A 23,513-nucleotide genomic window follows, 5' to 3' on the forward strand; every position below is an offset into this window, starting at 1 on the left:
GATAAGAATCTGTGGTAAACTGAGGGATGCATACCAAATGGAACCCTATTCCCTTTGTAATGCACTCCTTGTGACCAGGTCCCTAGTCAAAAGTAGTGCACTATAGAGGGAATAGAGTGCCATTTGGGATGCATGTGAGATCTCGGGCTGTGTTTTTTTTCTTTCCTGATCTTGCATAACTGTGTTTAAAAGAGGGGCAGAGCAATGAATAATGCATGGCAATAGCATTGCACTCTCACACTGAACTGAAGTACGTATGCTGTGAACGCTGTGAAAAGCTAAGGACATATCAAGTGTTGTGATGGGCTAACAAGTCTTTAAAAAGCTTCTGGTTCAGAAGGGCATTTTCTTATGTTCTTAATGTGCTTGCACACCCGTTTACAACCCTGAGACAGCGAACATTAGGTGACCTTCATACCTGCCCTCTTACAGTTTAGTAGGCATGCAAGTAAAATGTACAAATTGTGTTGATAAAGAAATAAGTGATCTGGAGAATAAGTGAAAAGTGCATCAAGTACTTTGTACATTCTATGGACGTACAAATAACATGTAATGTATAAAGCATGCCTATCACACTTACCACCGGACACTTTTTTCCTCAAAGTGGCTTAGAAAAAAGAGAATATACAAACTTATGTAACAAATGATGATCAAAAGAAATCAACAAAAAGTATCTCTCATCAAGAACACAGGCTATTATGCAAAATAGTGGAATATTGTCATTTAAAGCAGCATAATATAAAGACCACTACTAATCACTACTTTGCCAAATATAAGCCTAGGGGGTGGTCAAAAGTATATGGATACCTGCTCGTCGAACATCTCATTCCAAAATCAATGGCATTAATATAGAGTTGCTGCTATAACAGCCTCCACTCTTCTGAGAAGGCTTTCCACTAGATGTTGGAACATTGCTGTGGGGACTTGCTTCCATTCAGCCACAAGACCATTAGTGAGGTCGGGGACTGATATTGGCCGATTAGGCCTGGCTTGCAGTCGGTGTTCCAATTCATCCCAAAGGTGTTTGATGGGGTTGAGGTCAGGGCTCTGTGCAGGCCAGTGAAGTTCTTCCACACGATCTCGACAAACCATTTCTGTATGGACCTCGCTTTGTGCATGGGGACATTGTCATGCTGAAACAGGGAAGGGCCTTCACCAAACTGTTGCCACAAAGTTGGAAGCACAGAATCATCTAGAATGTCATTGTATTCCCTTCACTGAAACTAAAGGGCCTAGCCCGAACCATGAAAAACAGCCCTTATAGTTGATTAGGGCAGCTCTAGCAGGGCAGAAATTTTACAAACAGACTTGTTGGAAAGGTGGCATCATATGACGGTGCCACGTTGAAAGTCACTGAGCTCTTTAGTAAGGCCATTCTACTGACAATGTTTGTCTATGGAGATTGCATGGCTGTGCCACAGGAGTGGCTGAAATAGCAGCATCCACAATTTTGAAGGGGTGTCCACATACTTTTGCATATATAGTATATTTTCGTAAAGCAATTGTATACATGTTTAAAAGCTTCCAAACATGACACCTGCCAAATAGACATAGAATGATCAACCCTTTCATGCCATTTCTACGACCGGCCCTACAAAAAACATCTACTGCAGAACAAGAATAAGCGACAGACGAGTCAACAATAAGGTAAAAGCTTTTTCCAAATGGTGAGTTAAATCAAAGCTATTTACATAAATTAAATGATTAAGTAAAGTTTATTAGGTTAGATGTATGATGACATGGAATGGAATTATGCAATTGTTATGATCGTTCAAAGTAGTCAAAATGATCAGTCATGCTGTCTAATGAGCTCTTGATCACATTAGATGATTCCGCACTGTCGTTAAAATGTTTTCTCTCCAGCTCTCTTCAGATCAAATGGTACACAGCAGAACACCTTTGTGCCTTTTCGCAAAGTACATAATTGCCTATGCCCGCTCAAAGTAGAGTAAATATAGCACTCTATTAAATGGAGGAAATTAACATTTAAAAATGAGAGAACAAAACTATTTTAAGACAGTTGCGAGCAGCTGTGACCAAACAGTAGCTACTGTATGCTGCGTACCTTTGTCCACTGTAGTCGCAGATATTGACAAACAAATCAGGAGGACATAATTACTTTTTTTATTTTTTTTATTCCAGATAATAACATCACTAAACAAACACACAGAGAACAAACAAAGAGGATACAAAATGCATTTGACCTCTTGGAATTATAATCTCCCATGTATGGATGGATTGCTGATTCTTACCTAGCTCCTCCAGCTCTGATGTCATGGATTTGGAGCGCATGGCCATGGACAGGGCAGTGGAGGGAGCCCTACGTGGAGGTGTGGGCACTGCAACAACACAACACAGAAAAGCAGGGGTGTATTCAGGGTCGTGTTCTGAACGTTGCCGATAAAGATAGAATGAATAGAGCTGACACCATTCCCCTATTCTATCTGACAGAAAATAATGTCTGCTTTATGCAATAGGCCTACATTTCTATGTGAGCGTTCTGTAACGTTACATCATCCTGAACAAGCCCCAGATGAGAGATCTACAGCAAACAGCTGGACGCATTAAAAAGTTCCTTTCCAAAATGCTTGTATGTGCTTCCGCAACGCTGCGTTGTTAATCTGACAACTTCACAAGTCTCGTAGGGTGACGCCAAGAAAGCGACCAAGTTCAGCAATCATCTAACAAAATACCTTAAAAATGCCCTTCTAAAATATGCCCCTGACAGTTAATGTACATCAGCTTTGAAATGTTTTTACCTGTGCTGCAGTACAGGCAATTCTTTTGAATGCCCCCAACTGTAAAACCACCGTCTTAACTTCAAGGCTGAAAATCAGCATAGTCATCAGGAAAAACTGCAATGTGGTCAATGCTCTTCTAGCTCGTCAGCTTCTAGCTTCCTGATACACTACAGTACAGTACGAGGACGAGCCAAGACGGTTTCGAACAGACCTGGGTTCAAATACTATCTGAAATCTTTCAAATACTTTGAACGTTTGCTCTATTCCGCCTAGACCGCGGGGTTCGCAGTTTCGTGCCTATCTATTGGTCAAGCACCTATGAAGTATTTGTAATCATTTCAAATAGTATTTAAACCCAGTTCTGGTTTGGAGGGTGAGCAGGGACCCTGACTGTGGATTCACCCCAACTAATCAGACATTGATCCTGCTGGCAGCGTGTTGTAGGGCAGAGCAGCAAGGTGGGAGAAAGAGAGAGAGAGAGGATAAAAGGCTTACCTTTCTTCCTAGCCGTGTCATCAGGGTCCAGATTCCTGCTAACCGTCACCACTTTGATGATGAGCCGGTTTCCCCCGTGTCGGATCGTATTGACCACCTGCTTGTGGCCCACCTTCACCACATTTTCCTGGTTCACCTGCAACACAGAAGACAAGACACCTAGGGTACAGTCTACATCGCTACATCACGCAATGACCGGACAGAAACATAGCATCACAACTTTAAAATGCAGGCGTAACAACACGTATTCCCACGGCTGTTACATCTCTTAACAACAACTCACTGATCAAGCTGATCTAATCTTCGCAAAGTTAACATCCCTTCATCACTCAATGACTGGACAGAAATATAAAATCACAACCTGAACTAAAGCCTCTTAGCCATTACGGTGACTATTTAGAGGACCTTGAGTGGTTCTGGACCAGTTCCAACAGACATTTCTGTGTACAGCATTCTGTGAACGACACAATTTCCCTTCCTGTGCACTTTGTGAAAGGTCTGGTTGTCCCGCTTCTAATGCTGTCTCCCACTCGCCTATGAGATCCAGTATTTGAAATCTGACACCTAATTTGCATGGCAAAAGACACATCACATTTTCTGGCCTATCTAGACAATGGATATTTTTGCTCGGGTTGTGGAGCACGCAGCTCCGATGGCCATACAAATGAAACGGAAGAGTCTAGCGATTTTAGCCAAAGCAGTCTCATTTCGCTGTGACGTTCTCAGATGGATTTAGAGCTTTCAACATGAAAAAAATATCTAAAAAACACAATAGAATTTAGTAGAATTTAAACAAGACTTTCTCTTGGTCACAGGAGGACCAAATTACCATGTGATTAGACCTGAAGTTGTAATGAGTCTGCAGCCACTTGAATGGTGTCTCTGCATCACTCAGAGGACGTTTTTGGAGAAAAGTCTCTGTCGTCAAGTTACATGACGTGACGCCAATATTGTACTCTCATTAAGTATGACCATATTTATTAGAAGGTTATAAGACAGGTGAAATGTTATGGTAAATCATTTATCATTTCAATGTTACTATATCTAGAAGGCATTTCAGTCATTTCATGCCCTATTACCCCACTTTTGTTGAAAAGGAAAAACATAATATATTGTACTATGTATTTGAGCTTGTGTCCTCAAAAGTGAGTACACCTAAGCAATGTATAACTATTGTTATCAGAAAGGTGAGTTCCAGAATTTCTAAAAGTATGCAGCATTACTAGATATTGTTTATGGCCAAGTCATGAAAAATAATTACCTTGGGGCATGTCCATTTAGGCGGAAATCTACATTTTTCCTTAACGTTCATTAAAGTATGCTGTAACAACTCCTTATCCACACGGATACAACTCTCCAACAAGTTGATCTGAACTTGGCAAAGTCATGAAGTCAGCATCTCTTCATGACTCAATGACTGGCCTGATACACTGTATAAAACCACAAGCCTTAAAATAGAAATGCAACAACCCAGAAAAACATGGCAAAGCATTGAGGTCTGACTGACATTAAAGGTGATTAGATATCTTCAGTTCTATTAGCCGTGACATTTCTTGTTGTATGGTGTAGGCTAGGTTTCTCAAGTATTTCCTGCTCAGAGGTATCTTGTGGTGTTTCAACCAGGTTTTATGTACTGTTCTCAGAACAGTATTTCCTGCTTGGAGGTCTCTGGTGGTTTTTCAACCATCCTGTATTACACTGTGCTGCTGTCTAATTAACAGTTTATGGACTGTTCTCAGACCTGTATTTCCTGCTCAGAGGTGGTCACATAGGTGTTCAACCAGTCTGTAGTACCCTGTGCTGCTGTCTAATATATCATTATTTCAAGCCACTCAATCAGGTCCATTACTCTTCCTATAACACCATGTTAAATCTGCTGTCAGTATTGACAGGCTGCTCTGCTCACTGAACAGGCCTGGTCAGTAATGGAGGAGGGGGTCCTTCTATTGATTCCATTTTATCATCTGGCAAAGGCAAAGACACACCATGTGCGTTTGTGTGGGATTTGGTTTATTCAGATCCCCATTAGCTTTTGCTGAAGCAGCAGCTATTCTTCCTGTGGTCTACACAAAAACATAAAAGACGACAAGTAACAAAACACTGATAGACTGACAGACAAGAACATTTACACAAATTGAAAACACAACAATATACAAACAATACAACTAAAGAATAATGTGTGTAGATTGTGTGTGTTAGAGTGTGTCAGTGTGCGTGTGTGTGTGTGTGTGTGTGTGTGTGTGTGTGTGTGTGTGTGTGTGTGTGTGTGTGTGTGTGTGTGTGTGTGTGTTTGTGTGTGTCATTTCCCAATCCCTATAGTGCCATGAGATGTTTTATTTTTTTTAAATGCAGTACATTTTGCTGTTTGCTTATGGCTCTGTATAATACTGTGCATTGCCGAGAATTCGTTTTGTACATGGGGACTGTGAAGAGACCCCTGGTGGCATGTCTTGTGGGTTATGTATGGGTGTCTGAAGAGACCCCTGGTGGAATGTCTTGTGGGTTATGTATGGGTGTCTGAGCTGTATGTTATTTGATTACGCAGACAATCTGGAATTATAATCACAGTAATATTTATCATAAAAACTAGAAGAGAAGCATTCAATCTCTAGTCAACCCTCAACCAGGAAAGACTGGCATGCATGTTGTTTATGTTAGTTCTGTATGTGCAGTTCAGGGCAAAGCATGCCGCTCTGTTTTGAGCCAGGTGCAACTTTGCTGCACTTGACCATATTACCAGACAGTAATCAAGATGGAACAAGACCAAAGCCTGAACAATTAGTACAATTGATTTTTGTGTGAAAAACGCAGACCATCTTTTTATAACATCTCTACAAGAACTTTGTCAATATGACTTGACCATGATAATTGACCATCCAATGTTATACTTAGGAGTTTAGCTTCCTCAACTTGCTCAATGGTCACACCTCGGGCTGTGATGGTCATGGCATTTTGTCAGCCGGTGATTGTCATGCAAATAGCTGCCAGTCTCACAGTAATTGACAATTCATTAACATAAACACGTTTAGCATTTCCTGGCTTCCACGCATAGCCTATAAGCCACTGATGCAGACCTTGGGAACATCTACATTTTATTAAAAAGTGTAATAAATCCATTTAAACAAGCCTACAGTCGTGGCCAAAAGATTTGAGAATGACACAAATATACATTTTCACAAAGTCTGCTGCCTCAGTTTGTATGATGGCAATTTGCATATACTCCAGAATGTTATGAAGAGTGATCAGATGAATTGCAATTAATTGCAAAGTCCCTCTTTGCCATGCAAATGAACTGAATCCCAAAAAACATTTCCACTGCATTTCAGCCCTGCCACAAAAGGACCAGCTGACATCATGTCAGTGATTCTCTCGTTAACACAGGTGTGAGTGTTGACGAGGACAAGGCTGGACATCACTCTGTCATGCTGATTGAGTTTGAATAACAGACTGGAAGCTTCAAAAGGAGGGTGGTGCTTGGAATCATTGTTCTTCCTCTGTCAACCATGGTCACGTGCAAGGAAACACATGCCGTCATCATTGCTTTGCAGAAAAAGGGCTTTGCAGGCAAGGATATTGCTGCCAGTAAGATTGCACCTAAATCAACCATTTATCGGATCATCAAGAACTTCAAGGAGAGTGGTTCAATTGTTGTGAAGAAGGCTTCAGGGCGCCCAAGAAAGTCCAGCAAGCGCCAGGGCCGTCTCCTAAAGTTGATTCAGCTGCGGGATCGGGGCACCACCAGTACAGAGCTTGCTCAGGAATGGCAGCAGGCAGGTATGAGTGCATCTGCATGCACAGTGAGGTGGAGACTTTTGGAGGATGGCCTGGTGTCAAGAAGGGCAGCAAAGAAGCCACTTCTCTCCAGGAAAAAAATCAGGGACAGACTGATATTCTGCAAAAGGTACAGGGATTGGACTGCTGAGGACTTGGGTAAAGTCATTTTCTCTGATGAATCCCCTTTCCGATTGTTTGGGGCATCCGGAAAAAAGCTTGTCCAGAGAAGACAAGGTGAGTGCTACCATCAGTCCTGTGTCATGCCAACAGTAAAGCATCCTGAGACCATTCATGTGTGGGGTTGCTTCTCAGCCAAGGGAGTGGGCTCACTCACAATTTTGCCTAAGAACACAGCCATGAATAAAGAATGGTACCAACACATCCTCAAGAGCAACTTCTCTCAACCATCCAGGAACAGTTTGGTGATGAACAATGCCTTTTCCAGCATGATGGAGCACCTTGCCATAATGCAAAAGTGATAACTAAGTGGCTCGGGGAACAAAACATCGATATTTTGGGTCCATGGCCAGGAAACTCCCCAGACATTAATCCCATTGAGAACTTGTGGTCAATCCTCAAGAGGCGGGTGGACAAACAAAACCCCACAAATTCTGACAAACTCCAAGCATTGATTATGCAAGAATGGGCTGCCATCAGTCAGGATGTGGCCCAGAAGTTAATTGACAGCATGCCAGGGCAGATTGCAGAGGTCTTGGAAAAGAAGGGTCAACACTGCAAATATTGACTCTTTGCATCAACTTCATGTAATTGTCAATAAAAGCCTTTGACACTTATGAAATGCTTGTAATTATACTTCAGGATTCCATAGTAACATCTGACAAAAATATCTAAAGACACTGAAGCAGCAAACTTTCTGGAAATTAATATTTGTGTCATTCTGAAAACTTTTGGCCACGACTATACACCTCCCAGCCCATTTCAGAAGAACAGAATAGTATATTCTGAGTTGTCCTTATGTTAGGTCCTGATCTGGCTATGCCAACAATATTTGTTTAGTATTCATTGGCATTATTTTATATTATTTTATAGTAAGAAAAATACAATTGAACAAAGCTGAATGAAATAGAAAGGAAATTTTCCCCCAAACGATTTCCGAGGTGAGCACATGCGGCTAATCTATGTTGAGCAGATAACAAAGAAACATGTCCTCATATACGCTCAATGTAGAGTTATTTATGCAACTTTAGTGATACAAACGTTAGGCTATATGTTTAGATTGTTAATACATTCTAAGGCTGCATGATGCGACTCTAATGATGAGTTGAAAAAAGTTGCATGAAAGGCATGTGCTCTTCTCTGTTTCTTACGAAGGCTGCACACACTTCATCAATCTCTCATTCACAATTTGACAAGCACTTTGTAATATTCTCACCCTTCAGACTAATCTTAATTTAATCTGTTTTTTACCTATAACCTACTAATAGCCTATATGTGTGGAATTATTTTAAATTTCGATTGGCGCACAAAAACAAAACATGTCATCCTTAGCCTGCACTCAAATAGCGAATGGAGGTTGCATGTGGTTACAATAAGGCTAGGGAAAGCTAAGCTTTCCCTAATGTAAAGTGAATTAAATTGCCCAAATTATTTAACCTAATTAGCCTACTCCTTTCTATACAGAAATACATCGAATCATTCAAAATAGACTACTAGAGCTTGATTTGGCCACAGAGGATGATTAGCTTCTTAAAAAAATATGAGTTGTGGATTGTTTTAAATCTGCCTTTCCTTCTACAGTGAGAAGGAAAGTCAGCGCACGCAAAGTAGAGAGATCAACCGAGGCATCTCGCAATATATTTCAAAATATGATCACGGGAAAACAGTTTGGAAAGAAAATGGTTATTGCTGTAAAGGGAAGACAATGAAAACACAAATCTGTCTTTTAGTATTCAAAATTTGCAATTTAATTGTGAGAACAACGGTATAGCCTCTCTTATTGGCACCAGCAATCTCCCTGGTGATTCCCCATGCGCATATTCACTATTTATCATTGTTGAGTCAGTGCTATTTAAAAGTTTGTTTTTGGACAATATATGTCCTCCAGCTAAGATGGACGTCGTATTATATTTGTGTCTCCCCTTCACGTAGGCCCATTATATGGACAAAGTCACTTTTATTGCTCTGTTTGTCAGTGTCAGCGAGGTAGGCTACCCTTTCATTTGTAGTATTAAAAAAAATTCAGCTAATGTCTCCAGTCATCGAAAGTATAGTAGAATTGTATGAAATGTGTTAATAAAAAGCCACATTTTTCCCATGCAAAGAATGAAGAAATGTACCTGATATAGTCTATAACCTAGGCCTACTCTAAACTATATGCGCTCAGCCAAGCATTGAGTGGTATAGTTTGCAAACAGTGATTGAGTTATATTATTAGCCTAAATTATGACTATCCAATCTACTCAATCACATTAGGAATAGCAGGCTATCTTACATAAGTCTGCAAATGCGATGATGCACGTAATGCTTTATTATAAAGGTGCATTTCTATGGTGAAAATGTTCTTCCCCAAACTTGAAACTCACGGGCCTATGTAGAACCTACGCCAGGTAGGCTACAACGGTTGTAAAGCGGATTCATGTGCTTGATTTGAAGAATTGAGCAATAAATATAGCAGCACGAGAAAGCTGGGATCTGCTTTTAAATAGGGGCTAGTCAAAACTCTGTTTTCACACGCGATTGTGCAATTGGGCTTATAAGAACACGTTTCACTGGGTTCTGTAGGCTATGTGCTCTCTAACTGTGTTCCAGGGGTCCTAGGCCTATAGGCCTATGGGCGATTAAAACATATAGGCCTATGGGCTAGGCTACATGCCTCATGCGACATTTATTGCCTAAGACTGCACACGCTGGGCATCATTCACAAGCGATGATACATCATTCACAATTGATAACATTGTCCCCCATCAGACTATTAATAGTGGCTTTACATATCCTAAATGATATAGGTGTGGAATTACTTTTGATTTAGAATGGATCTGTTGGAACTGGAGGATGGAAATGGAAAAAGCTATATTTTGGTTATCACTATGGCAACTGCCTCCAGGAACAATAAAAAAACACAATAATTACATCTTACAGTTAAATGAGAAAACGAGGAAAAGGAACGAAACAACAATATGTACATAACTGCCATGCGGCACAGTATTTGGAGTTTCAGTACAGAAAAAGATCATAGCGAATGGAGGCCGCTTTTCCAGCGGTTCATTCCATGCCAGCCAGGTAGGCAACTCCTGTTGTAAAGTAAAGCAATGTGCTTAACATTAGGAAAGATGAGGAATAAATATAGTAGGCCTAGCCTCTAGAAAGCTGATGGGATCCTCTTTTTAATAAAGGCCATCAACAACAAAAAATTCTCCCGCAATTGCGTAGCCTATAGAAATGTTGTGCAACATGAGCTCATGGGCTCTCATTAAGTGTCTGATTTCATTTTCGATTATATTTGCATTGATGCCAAATGATTAGAGATGGATTAGAGGGACATGTCATTAGCGACAGGCAGTTAGCAAGTTCGGTAGGCTACTAATGACCGTTAGCTGCATCAGAGCACAGTTTTAGAGAAGCCAAGTTACCGTGACTACACGTTCACGTGTAATTTGACTGTGTTCATGATTCGTGACAGCTGGTGTGGCAGTAATATGGTCACCATAACAGCCCTAGTCACACCCTTAATGCACAACTCCAGTTGAGGTTTAGGTCTTAGAAAATGTTCTGAACCAAATACAATGCTTTTAGTTTTAGATGTATTTAAAGCTGCAATATGTAACTTTTTGGGCGACCCGACCAAATTCATATACACTGAACAAAAATATAAACACAACATGTAAAATGTTGATCCCGTGTTTCATGAGCTGAAATAAAAGATCCCAGAAATGTTCCATAAGCACAAAAAGCTTATTTCTCTAAAATGTTGTGCACAAATTTGTTTACACCCCTGTTAGTGAGCATTTCTCCTTTCCAAGATAATCCATTCTCCTGACGTGTGGCATATCAAGAAGCTGATTAAACAGCATGATCATTACACAGGTGCATATTGTGCTGGGGACAATAAAAGGCCACTCTAAAATGTGCAATTTTGTCACACAACACAATGCCACCGAAATAGGAATATTTCTGTCTGTAATAAAGCCTCTTTGTGGGGAAAAATGTATTCTTATTGGCTGGGCCTGGCTCCCCAGTTTGTTCAGTATAGAAATATGAATTACAGATCTGTCATTGAAGGCAAGTCTAAGAATTGCTAGACTGGTCCTTATGTGCGCTATTTCTATATCACCATTCTTAAGTTTATTTTTTGCTTCTTTTACCTTCAGTTTATTACATCAGCTTCAAACCGCTAAATATACAATATTTTTGTTATTTAAAATATATTTCACAGCGGTTTAAGGGTAAAAGGGTGCTTTTCTATTTTTTAGGCAGCGGAATTACTTTAGCTTCCGTCCACACCTGTGGACACACACACTCCTTTAGGCTTTAGTTTAATATATAGCACATAAAGGTGCTTAATACAGTCTGCTACCATTCTCAATAGTTTGCCATTATGGTTGTCTATACCTGGTGGGTATCATTATAGATGGATAAGAATAGTTTTTCCACCACTCCCATACCAACTTCACCAAATTCAAAAGAGCAATCCTTCTCTTTCATGATTAGATATTTTTATAAAAAAATATGATGATTCACTGCTCAATGTTGTTTATTTATTGATTTCGATCCCCATTAGCTTTTGCAGAAGCAGCAGCTACTCTTCCTGGGGTCCAGTTTTTCCACTTTACTAGTGAAATAAACATTGAACAGATTGGCAATATCAAAAGGTTTTGTTCTAAATGACCCATCAACTTCACTGAACGATGGAGAGTAATTGGGTTTTCTGCCCATGATGTCATTTAAGGTACTCCAAAGTATTTATCCATTGTATTTTACGTCATTTATGTTGGTTTGATAATATCCTTTACTCTTCCCTTTGCTAAGTTTAGTCTCAAAATGTCTCAATTTACAGAATGTAAATGTATTTTGCTATTTGCCTCATGACTCCTGCATGCTTTGTTGACTACGAACTTTCTTTACCCAACCGTGGGACAGACTGTTTGTTCCCACACTCGGGACTCTGACTCTCTATTGGTTACACAGACTTTTGGCCTCCCATCCTATTCTAACCACCTCTCGCCGGCTTTGTATTCATGTTACCTGATGACATTGCTGTACAATATGATCTTGTTGCCATCTGATGCACATTCAGATGTCATAAATCAGCACTGCAGAGCTCTCCCTGTCCTATGCTGTGCCTTGATTGTATTACTGTTGATGATATCTGGAAATGTGCATGTACACCCTGGCCCATCTACTGTTGCTAGCCCCAATTCTGACTTGTGCTCTGATATCTGCTTCACTGATTTCTGCTCTCGTAAAACCCTGGGTTTGCTGCAGGTTAACCCTAGAAGGTTATTTCCTAAAATGGATCAATTGAAAGTGTGGGTTCACAGCTCCAGTCCAGATGTGTTGGTCATTACTGAGACGTGGTTAAGGAAGAGTGTTTTGAATACTGATGTTAACCTTTCTGGTTATAACCTTTTCGGCAAGACAGAGCTTCCAAAGGTGGGGGAGTGGCAATCTTTACCAAGGATCACCTTCAGTGCTCGGTTGTCTCCACCAAGTCTGTCACCAAACAATATGATTTGCTGGTTTTAAGTATTCAACTTTCAAATAGCTCTTTGTTGACTGTTGCTGGGTGCTATCGTCCTCCATCAGCACCGGCCTGTACCCTACCTGCCCTATGCTCTCTCCTAGCCCTCTACACCAAGTATGAATTTGTCCTGCTAGGTGACCTAAACTGGGACATGCTTAAACCACCTGACCAAGTCCTAAAGAAATGGGACTCCCTAAATCTTTCTCAGATTATTACCAATCCCACAAGGTATGACGCCAAACACCCAGAAAAGGCTACTCTTCTTGATGTTATCCTCAGAAATACTCCTGATTGGTATCAGTCTGGTGTTTTCTGTAATGACCTTAGTGATTACTGTTTTACAGCCTATGTTCGTAATGGCTGCTCAGTGAAACGACCTGTCCTGATTTGACATAAGACACTTGCTAAAAAACTTCAATGAGCAAGCCTTCCTTCATGAACTGGCCTCTGTAAAATGGTATAGAATCAGCATGATCCCCTCTGTCGAAGACGCTTGGACCTTCTTCTTTGATATTTTCAGTGGTATTGTTAACAAACACGCCCCCATAAAGAAAATAAGAATTAAAAACAGGTTCAGCCCCTGATTCAACCGTGATCTTGCAGAGTTACTCCACCTCAAGAATTGCATTTGGCGAAAGGCTCGGCACACGCATACTCAGGCTGACTGGCTCTCGTTCAGGCAAATGAGAAATACGTGCACTCAGGCTATCTGGAAGACCACAGTTAGTTACTTTAAGGAGCAGTTCTCTCTCTGTGGGTCTAACCCCAAGAAGTTCTGGGAAACAGTTAAAGACCTGGAGAATAAACCCTCCTCCTCACAGCTGCCCATGTCCCTTAAAGTTGATGATGTGGTTGTTACTGACAAGAAGCACATGGCTGAGCTCTTTAATCACCACTTCATTAAGTCAGTATTCCTATTTGACTCAGCCATGCCTCCTTGCCCATCCAACGTTTCCTCATCTCCCACCCATTATAATGCGACTATCCCCGATGCTTCTCCCTATTTTTCCCCTGCCCCGCTACAAAGTTTCTCCCTGCAGGCAGTCACTGAGTATGAGATGCTAGAGGAGCTCCTGAAACTTGACCCCCAAAAAACATCTGGATCAGATGGTTTAGACCCTTTCTTCTTTAAGGTTGCTGCCCCTATCATCGCCAAGCCTATCTCCAAACTTTTTAACCTGTCTCTCCTTTCTGGGGAGGTTTCCATTGCTTGGAAGGCAGCCACGGTTCGTCCTTTATTTAAAGGAGGAGATCAAGCTGATCCTAACTGTTATAGGCCTATTTCTATTCGGACCTATTTATCAAAAGTGTTGGAAAAACTTGTCAACAATCAACTGGCTGGCTTTCTTGATGTCTATAGTATTCTCTCTGGTATGCAATCTGGTTTCTGCTCAGGTTATGGATGTGTCACTGCAACCTTAAAGGTTCTCAATGATGTCACCATTCCCCTTGATTCTAAGCAATGTGCTGCTATTTTTTATTGACTTGGCCAAAGCTTTTGATACGGTAGACCATTCCATTCTTGTGGGCCAGCTAAGGAATACTGATGTCTCTGAGGGGTCTTTGGCCTGGTTTGCTAACTACCTCTCTCAAAGAGTGCAGTGTATAAAGTCAGAAAATCTGCTGTCTCAGCCACTGCCTGTCACCAAGGGAGTACCCCAAAGCTCAATCCTAGGCCCCACGCTCTTCTCAATTTACATCAACAAAATAGCTGAGGCAGTAGGAAGCTCTCTCATCCATTTATATGCAGATTATACAGTCTTATACTCAGCTGGGCCCTCCCCGGATTTTGTGTTAAATGCCCTACAACAAAGCTTTCTTAGTGTCCAACAAGCTTTCTCTACCCTTAACCTTGTTCTGAACACATCCAAAACAAAGGTAATGTGGTTTGGTAAGAAGAATGCCCCTCTCCCCACAGGTGTGATTACTACCCTAGAGGATTTAGAGCTTGAGGTAGTCACCTCATACAAGTACTTGGGAGTATGGCTAGACAGTACACTGTCCTTCTCTCAGCACATATCAAAGCTACAGGCTAAAGTTAAACCTAGACTCTATCATAATCGCTCCTCTTTCACCCCAGCTGACAAACTAACCCTGATTCAGATGACCATCCTACCCATGCTAGAATAAGGAGACATAATTTATAGATCAGCAGGTAAGGGTGCTCTCGAGCAGCTGTTCTTTACCATTCGGCCATCAGATTTTCCACCAATGCTCCTTATAGGATACATCACTGCACTCTATACTCCTCTGTAAACTGGTCATCTCTGTATACCCGTCTTATTTATAAAACCCTCTTAGGCCTCACTCCCCCCTATCTGAGATATCTACTGCAGCCCACATCCTCCACATACAGAGCTGTCAGTCACATTCTGCCAGTCACATTATGTTAAAGGTCCCCAAAGCACACACATCTCTGGGTCGCTCGTCTTTTCAGTTCGCTGCAGCTAGCGACTGGAACAAGCTGCAACAAACACACAGACTGGACAGTTTTATCTCAATCTCTTCATTCAAAGACTCAATCATGGACACACTTACTGACAGTTGTGGCTGCTTTGCGTGATGCATTGTTGTCTTTACCTTCTTTCCCTTTATGCTGGTGTCTGTGCCCAATAATGTTTGTACCATGTTTTGTGCTGCTACCATGTTGTTTTGCTACCATGTTGCTGTCATGTTGTGTTGCTACCATGCTGTGCTGTCATGTGTTGCTGCTTTGCTATGTTGTTGTCTTTAGTCTCTTTATGTAGTGTTGTGTTGTCTCTCTTGTCGTGATGTGTGTTTTGTCCTATATTTCTATGTAATATATTGTAAAAATAAAAAAATATGGATCCCAGCCCCCGTCCCCGCAGGAGGCCTTATGCCTTTTGGTAGGCCGTCATTGGAAATAAGAATTTGTTCTTAACTGACTTGCCTAGTTAAATAAAGGTTAAATAATAATAAAACAAAAATGTCACCTAAACTGCTGAGCTACTGTACCTGTATTGTTTCCCACCTCTTTTGGATAATTTCTTTGAACCATACCATTTTTCAATTCCTCAATTCCTGTCAACAATTGGCATGTAATACAAACACTTCCAGTGCTGCATCTGGATTCACTTCCTCTACACATCAGACTAACATACATGTTTTACATCTTAAACAATAAAAAACAAAAGTACAATCTCTTATAAATTACTTTAGGCCCAACCTTTGACACTGGCTTTCTTTGTTATTGCCACAAAGCTATGGTCACTACAGCCAATGGGAACTGATATTACATTGGAGCAAAGCTCTGCAGCATTAGTGAAGATATGATCAATACAAGTAGACGTCACAGATCCAACCATAGAATTAGGACTTAGAATACTAGAATGGGGAAAAACTTCTTATGATGGTCCAAAGGTCAGCCATGTTGGTCAGGGAGTTGGTCAACCATAGTTTGCAAGTGCTGTCATAAGATATAGTTTAAAACAATGAATGTGAAGAATTTATCTGCACTGTATTTGTCTTAGCTAGCTAGTCAGCCAGTTTTGGAGAAATTATTCCATAAAATGTTCAAATTAACTGCCAATATGACAACATTCCATTCAAACAATGCTGTCAATCCACAGCCATACACTGGCTCAAATCAGTTGATGATATGACTTAGACAAGTTGTAAATGTAACAAGTACTGACATTGTATCATATAATAGCACTCCAAGTTTTCCAAGAAAATAAAATCTGGAGACATATGTTGACATATTTTAGAGGCTATTTATACTGGAAATTGGTATACAACCCGTGCAGACTGTATTTATAATTATATGACAATATTATAGGTTGACTATAATTCCATTACAACATTTCTGATACATCACATGCCTTACTATTATCTTCCTGCATATGCAAAATCTGGATTATGCCTCTACTGCCATTCATTCAAATTAGACTGTTTTGGATTTCTCCCTGACCAAAGATGGCTGTAATTTTTGCACTATTATGGAACTTTGAGGGTTTATACATAGTCTCTATAGTAATTTAATATGATCTCTATGGATCCAATACATTTGGTATGCACTCTAGTTGATTGAGTAATAACCTGAGTCATATTACAGGCATTAGTTACAATTAGAAGCTTCCTCTTGATAGGATAGCTAGTTGCTAACCAGTCAATGTTCAGGTCACCCAGAAAATAGACCTCTCTGTTGACATCACATAGATTATCAAGCATTGCACACATATTATCCAAATACTGACTGTTAGCACTTGGTGGCGTCTAGCAGCACCCCAAAGGCTTTAGATGAGGCAGGTGCAACCACAGCACTTCAACAATATTTGACATGCGATCCTCTCTAAGCTGTACAGGAATATGGCTCTGAACATATACAGAAAATCCTCACCCATTCCTGTATTTTCTGTAGATGTTATATCCTTGTATTGCTACTGCTGTATCATAAAATGAATTATCTAAGTGAGTTTCAGAGATGGACAGTATATGAATGTTATCTGATGTTAGCAAGTTACTGATTTCATGAACCTTATTTCTAAGGCTACACATATTAATTTGGGCCATTCTTAGCCCTTTCCTGGGTAGCTTATGGGAGATAGACATACTATTTGTGTATGTGTGTGTCTGTGTTTGGCTACGAGGAATTCATCTAGTCAGCACTATTGTGAATTTAAACCGGCCAATGCATCTCCTCTTTATGTCACTGGTGATAAACAGATCATTACTGTTAAGTACATAAATCATGAGGGTATTGTGCCGCTGGAACTATGCAGCAATAAACACTAAGGCTTGCCAAAGAGACTGTTCCGTCTTATTGACACAGTATGTTTTAGCCTTCTGTTTAAACTGGTCAAATCCATGGTTGCGTCAAAATGGCACCCTATTCCCTATGTGGTGCATTGCTTTTGACCAGGGCCCATAAAATATGGTTAAACTTAGGATCCTAAGCATCAACCAAACAAGCCAAACACAAGCTCTGACAATAACGTTCAAAAGCCTTCTGCACACAGCAATTTATCCCCCAGCTTCCAGCTAGGCTAATCACACACCCTGAATGCATTGTACTGTAGCGACCCTGCATCATCAGCATGTACACTGAGTGTACAAAACATTAGGAACAGCTAATATTGCACCCTTTTTGCCCTCAGAACAGCCTCAATTCGTCGGGGCATGGACTCTACAATGTGTCGAAAGCGTTCAACAGGGATGCTGGCCCATGTTGACCCCAATGCTTCCCACAGTTGTGTCAAGTTAGCTTGATGTCCATTGGGTGGTGGACCATTCTTGATACCCACGGGAATCTGTTGAGCGTGAAAACCCCAGCAGCGTTGCAGTCCTTGACACACTCAAACCAGTGCACCCGGCACCTACTACCATACTCCGTTCAAAGGCACTTAACTATTTTGTCTTAAATATTCACCCTCTGAATGGCACACATACACAATCCATGTCTCGATTGATTTAAAAATCCTTCTTAAATCAATAAGGGATCATAGCTTTCACCTGGATTCACCTGGCCAGTCTATGTCATGGAAAGAGTAGGTGTTCCTAATGTTTTGTATACTGGAGCTGTCAATGGCATGCAAGACTATGATCCAACGTTGGACGACAATTCCATTATAGTTCAAAACTAAACAGAAATCAGTGGCACTAAGACAGAATTAGACAAATAGAAGACTTAAAAAGACTGATTTTACAAGAGACGTGTCACTCGTGAAAAACTGCTGTTACGAGCAATGCCTTCACTCATCCACTTCTAATAACACACAGTACAGCAGATATTTTCTGCATATATGGCTGACACTGGAAAACACAGAATAAACATCAGCTCTGGGAGCTAAAGCCAACAATCTTCTCTCGAATCTGAGATCCTGTCACAAACACATCATATCCAAATATTACCAAACAATCTCGACACTTTTACTCATAAAAGTTCTCAATACCCATCATGCGTTACTCTTAAAGTTTCCGTCGCACAGTTAGACAGCTGATATTAAGAGATCTGGGGACTGCATTATAGAGCCAAGCCAAAAGCCAGGGGAGTGCCTTCATCATAATAGGGACAGCAAGCAATGTATTGAAGCCAAGTGTCATCACAACCCCCAACTGCCAGAGAAGTGTCCAAATGGCTATGATGGGTTCTGACTTCTTGATTTGAAATATAGTTCAGCATCAGGTATCCTATGGAAAGGTGAAGGGCCACAGTCTTGTTTCTACACCAGAGGTTAATGGTTATCTGTAGGAGGAATGTATATGGTTATGGAGAGCTGTGGATTAGTGAGGAATAGGGGCCAAGGTCAGGTCACATTAAGGGAGTCACTTAACTTCCTGCCTAGCAATAAAGATGTAATGTTTAGAGGGAAGGAGGAGACATCACCCAAATTGGGGTATAAATACTTGTGCTGCTGGGAACATGTTTTTGTCTGTTCAGCTGTCTGACCCATTGGGTGAATAAACTTAGTTTGAGCTTTACTACTCGTCAGTGAGTTTTTACTCTTTATTTAGAACCTAACAGCTAGAAGGCTGTTCACCCATGGTGTTGATGATGGATGGTCAGTTTGTTCGCCTATTTTGCACTGAGAAGGTTACTCAAACCTAGTTTGAATTGTTGAAATCATTATTGAAAACATGACTAGCTGTTATGCGAGCATAATAGAATGCTAAAGCTTCTATAACGCCAGTTCCACAGTCCCAGTGTGACAGACGATGCTGATCCTTTGGGGAAGGCGAGTCTCCTCTCTGACCTCTGATTCCGCATTAAAGTTCAAAAGCCTTCTGCACACAGCAATCTATCCCCCAGCTTCTAAAGTGTCCAGAAAGACAGACTACAACCATAGCTCATGTATTTCATAATGATGATGCCTCCATAACAGAAAGAGTCCCAGAGTGACAGAATCATGCTCATCCCATGGGGAAGGTGAAATACTCCTTACCTTCTGTGACCTCTGCCTTATCCAAGCCACCACCACGACTCCCCTATGGACACAACCCCCCTAATGCTGCCTTCTCTACACCACCACAACTCCCAAAAGACACAACACCCTAATACATGGGTGAAAGTAAGGCAGTACGGTCCGGTACAGCATCCCGGCAAAATAAACAGTGGGGGTACGCTGGAACAGTAAAACATGAGCCTATCACAATAATTAAAACAAAATGTCAAGAAAATTGTAGACTACTTTTAATCATTACCGCATGTCAGAGGCATGAAAAATGAGCGAATGGACTTGAAAACGGGTGGTATGGTCTACACTCCAAAATGTGATGTGGTTCGACGAGAACAATGATATTTTGCCAAGGCAGAGAAGAGTGGCCCGACACCGAGGCACGCACGGACAGCAGTAGACGCATACATTCTAGCCTAATGACAATCGCCACGTTATTGCACTTCTTGGTGTTTAGTGTAACAGATGTTTCTTTCCATTCACCACTAATTTGGAGGCTGTAAATATGTTTTGAGTGGATGAACGTGCATGGGTAGCCTAGTAAAGGTGCCCTTTGAAGTGATTGTTTGACAATCAGATGAAGACATAATGTTTTTGCCACAATAAAAGTAATACATTTTAAAAGTGAAATGCCAAATCTTTACAACTAGGCCCACAGAGATCCTATTGAACTAATAGGAATTCTTCGTGTAGTTCTATGATTAGGCCCCCCAGGAAGAAATGTATTCTACTTTCACCACTGCCCTAACATCACAACCCCCTAATTCCACAACCCCATAACGAGATCTCAAATCAAATCAAATTGTATTTTTCACATGCACCGAACACAACAGGCATAGACCTTATAGTGAAACGCTTACTTACAAGCCCTTAACCAACAATGCAGTTTTAAGAAAATACCTAAATAAAAAGTAAGAGATAAGAATAACAAATAATTAAAGAGCAGCAGTAAATAACAATAGCGGGGCTATATACATGGGGTACCAGTGCAGAGTCAATGTGCGGGGGCACCGGTGTCGAGGTAATTGAGGTAATATGTACATGTAGGTAGAGTTATTAAAGTGACTATGCATAGATGATAAAAACAGAGAGTAGCAGCGATGTAAAAGAGGGGGAGGTGGGGGGGGGGGGGGCAATGCAAATAGTCTGGGTAGCCATTTGATTAGATGTTCAGGAGTCTTATGGCTTGGGGGTAGAAGCTATTTAGGAGCCTCTTGGACTTAGACTTGGCGCTCCGGTACTGCTTGCCATGAGATAGCAGAGAGAACAGTCTATGACTAGGGTGGCTGGAGTCTTTGACCATTTTTAGGGCCTTCTTCTGACACCGCCTGGTATAGAGGTCCTGGATGGCAGGAAGCTTGGCCCAGGTGATGTACTGGGCCGTACGCATTACCCTCTGTAGTGCCTTGCGGTTGGAGGCCGAGCAGTTGCCATACCAGGCAGTGTAGCAACCTGCCAGGATGCTCTCGATGGTGCGGCTGTAAAACCTTTTGAGAATCTGAGAACCCATGCCAAATCTTTTCAGTCTCCTGAGGGGGAATAGGTGTTTTCGTGCCCTCTTCACGACTGTCTTGGTGTGCTTGGACCATGTTAGTTTGTTGGTGATGTGGACACCAAGGAACTTGAAGCTCTCAACCTGCTCCACTACAGCCTCGTCGATGAGAATGGGGGCGTGCTCGGTCGTCCTTTTCCTGTAGTCCACAATCATCTGCTTTGTCTTGATCACGTTGAGGGAGAGGTTGTTGTCCTGGCACCACACGGCCAGTTCTCTGACCTCCTCCCTATAGCCTGTCTCATTGTTGTTGGTGATCAGGTCTACCACTGTTGTGTCATCAGCAAACTTACTGATGGTGTTGGAGTCATGCTTGGACATGCAGTCATGAGTGAACAGGAAGTACAGGAGGGGACTTAGCACGCACCCGAGGGCCCCCGTGTTGAGAATCAGCATGGTGGATGTGTTGTTACCTAACCTTACCACCTGGGGGCGGCCCATCAGGAAGTCCAGGATCCAGTTGCAGAGGAAGGTGTTTAGTCCTAGGGTCCTTAGTTTTGAGCACCATAGTGCTTTGAGGGAATTCCTCCTATTGAACGCTGAGCTGTAGTCAATGAATAGCATTCCAGGTGTGAAAGGGCAGTGTGAAGTGCGATTGAAATTGCATCATCTGTGGCTTTGATGGTGCAGTATGCAAATTGGAGTGGGTCTAGGGTTTCTGGGACAATGGTGATGATGTGAGCCATGACCAGCCTTTCAAAGCATTTCATGGCTACAGACGTGAGTGCTATGGGTCGGTAGTCATTTAGGCAGGTTACCTTAGTGTTCTTGGGCACAGGGACTATGGTGGTCTGCTTGAAACATGTTGGTATTACAGACTCAGACAGGGAGAGGTTGAAAATGTCAGTGAAGAAACTTGCCAGTTGGTCAGAGCATGCTCGGAGTACACGTCCTGGTAATCCGTCTGGCCCTGCGACCTTGTGAATGTTGACCAGTTTAAAGTTCTTACTCACATCGGCTGTGCAGAGCGCGATCACACAGTTGTCCGGAACAGCTGTTGCTCTCATGCATGTTTCAGTGTTACTTGCCTCGAATCGACCATAGAAGTTATTTAGCTCGTCTGGTAGGCTCGTGTCACTGGGCAGCTCTTGGCTGTGCTTCCCTTTGTAGTCTGTAATAGTTTGCAAGCCCTGCCACATCCGACGATCATCGGAGCCGGCGTAGTACGAGCCGATCTTAGTCCTGTATTGACGCTTTGCCTGTTTGGGTGTCAGTGGGAGTGGGATTGTAGTGGGATTTCTTATAAGCTTCTGGGTTAGAGTCCCGCTCCTTGAAGTCGGAAGCTCTACCCTTTAGCTGTGAATGTTGCCTGTAATCCATGGCTTCTGGTTGGGGTATGTATGTACAGTCACTGTGGAGACGACATCCTCGATGCACTTACTGATAAAGCCAGTGACTGATGTGGTGTACTCCTCAATGCCATCGGAAGAATCCCAGAACATATTCCAGTCTGTGCTAGCAAAACAGTCTTGAAGTTTAGCATCTGCTTCATCTGACCACTTTTTTATAGACCGAGTCACTGGTGCTTCCTGCTTAAATTTTTGATTGTAAGCAGGAATCAAGAGGATAGAATTATGGTCAGATTTGCCAAATGGAGGGCAAGGGAGAGCTTTGTACGCATCTCTCTGTGTGGAGTAAAGGTGGTCTAGAATTGTTTTCCCTCTGGTTGCACGTTTAACATGCTGATAGAAATGAGGTAAAACTGATTTAAGTTTCCCTGCATTAAAGTCTCCGGCCACTAGGAGCGCCGGATCTGGATGAGCATTTTCCTGTTTGCTTATGGCTGTATACAGCTCATTGAGTGCGGTTTTAGTGCCAGCATCGGTCTGTGGTGGTATGTAGACCGCTATGAAAAATACAGATGAAAACTCTCTAGGTAGATGGTGTGGTCTACAGCTTATCATGAGATAATCTACCTCAGGCGAGCAAAACTTTGAGACTTCCTTAGATATCGTGCACCAGCTGTTGTTTACAAATATACATAGACCGCCACCCCTTGTCTTACCAGAAGCTGCTGTTCTATCCTGCCGATACAGTGTATAACCCGCCAGCTGTATGTTATTCATGTCGTCGTTCAGCCACGACTCTGTGAAACATAAGATATTACAGTTTTAATGTCCCGTTGGTAGGATATACTTGCTTTCAGTTCGTCCCATTTATTTTCCAGCGATTGAACATTAGCTAGCAGGACGGAAGGCAAAAGCAGATTAGCCACTCCTCGCCTAATCCTCACAAGGCACCCTGATCATTTTCCGCAAAATCTCTGTTTCCTTCTCCAGTTTTATGACGGGGATCTGACGGGGATCTGGTCCGACTCACTGAAGAAAAACTATTTG

At 41.7% G+C, this 23,513-nt stretch overlaps 1 protein-coding gene across 1 annotated transcript in view; it reads right to left on the reverse strand.

The window, feature by feature from the left end:
* Window positions 1-23,513, reverse strand: part of shank2b (SH3 and multiple ankyrin repeat domains 2b) — a 136,250-nt gene that overhangs the window by 15,631 nt on the left and 97,106 nt on the right. The window contains exons 16-18 of the mRNA XM_082962492.1: window positions 3,237-3,372; window positions 2,253-2,339; window positions 581-607 (exon numbers count right to left, since the gene is read on the reverse strand). Of these exons, the coding sequence (XP_082818618.1) occupies window positions 581-607; window positions 2,253-2,339; window positions 3,237-3,372 (250 nt within the window). The remainder of the gene's footprint in view (window positions 1-580; window positions 608-2,252; window positions 2,340-3,236; window positions 3,373-23,513) is intronic.

This window comes from Salmo salar, chromosome 16 (assembly GCF_965601325.2).
Source record: "Salmo salar chromosome 16, fSalSal1, whole genome shotgun sequence".
NCBI classification, from domain to species: Eukaryota; Metazoa; Chordata; class Actinopteri; order Salmoniformes; family Salmonidae; genus Salmo; species Salmo salar.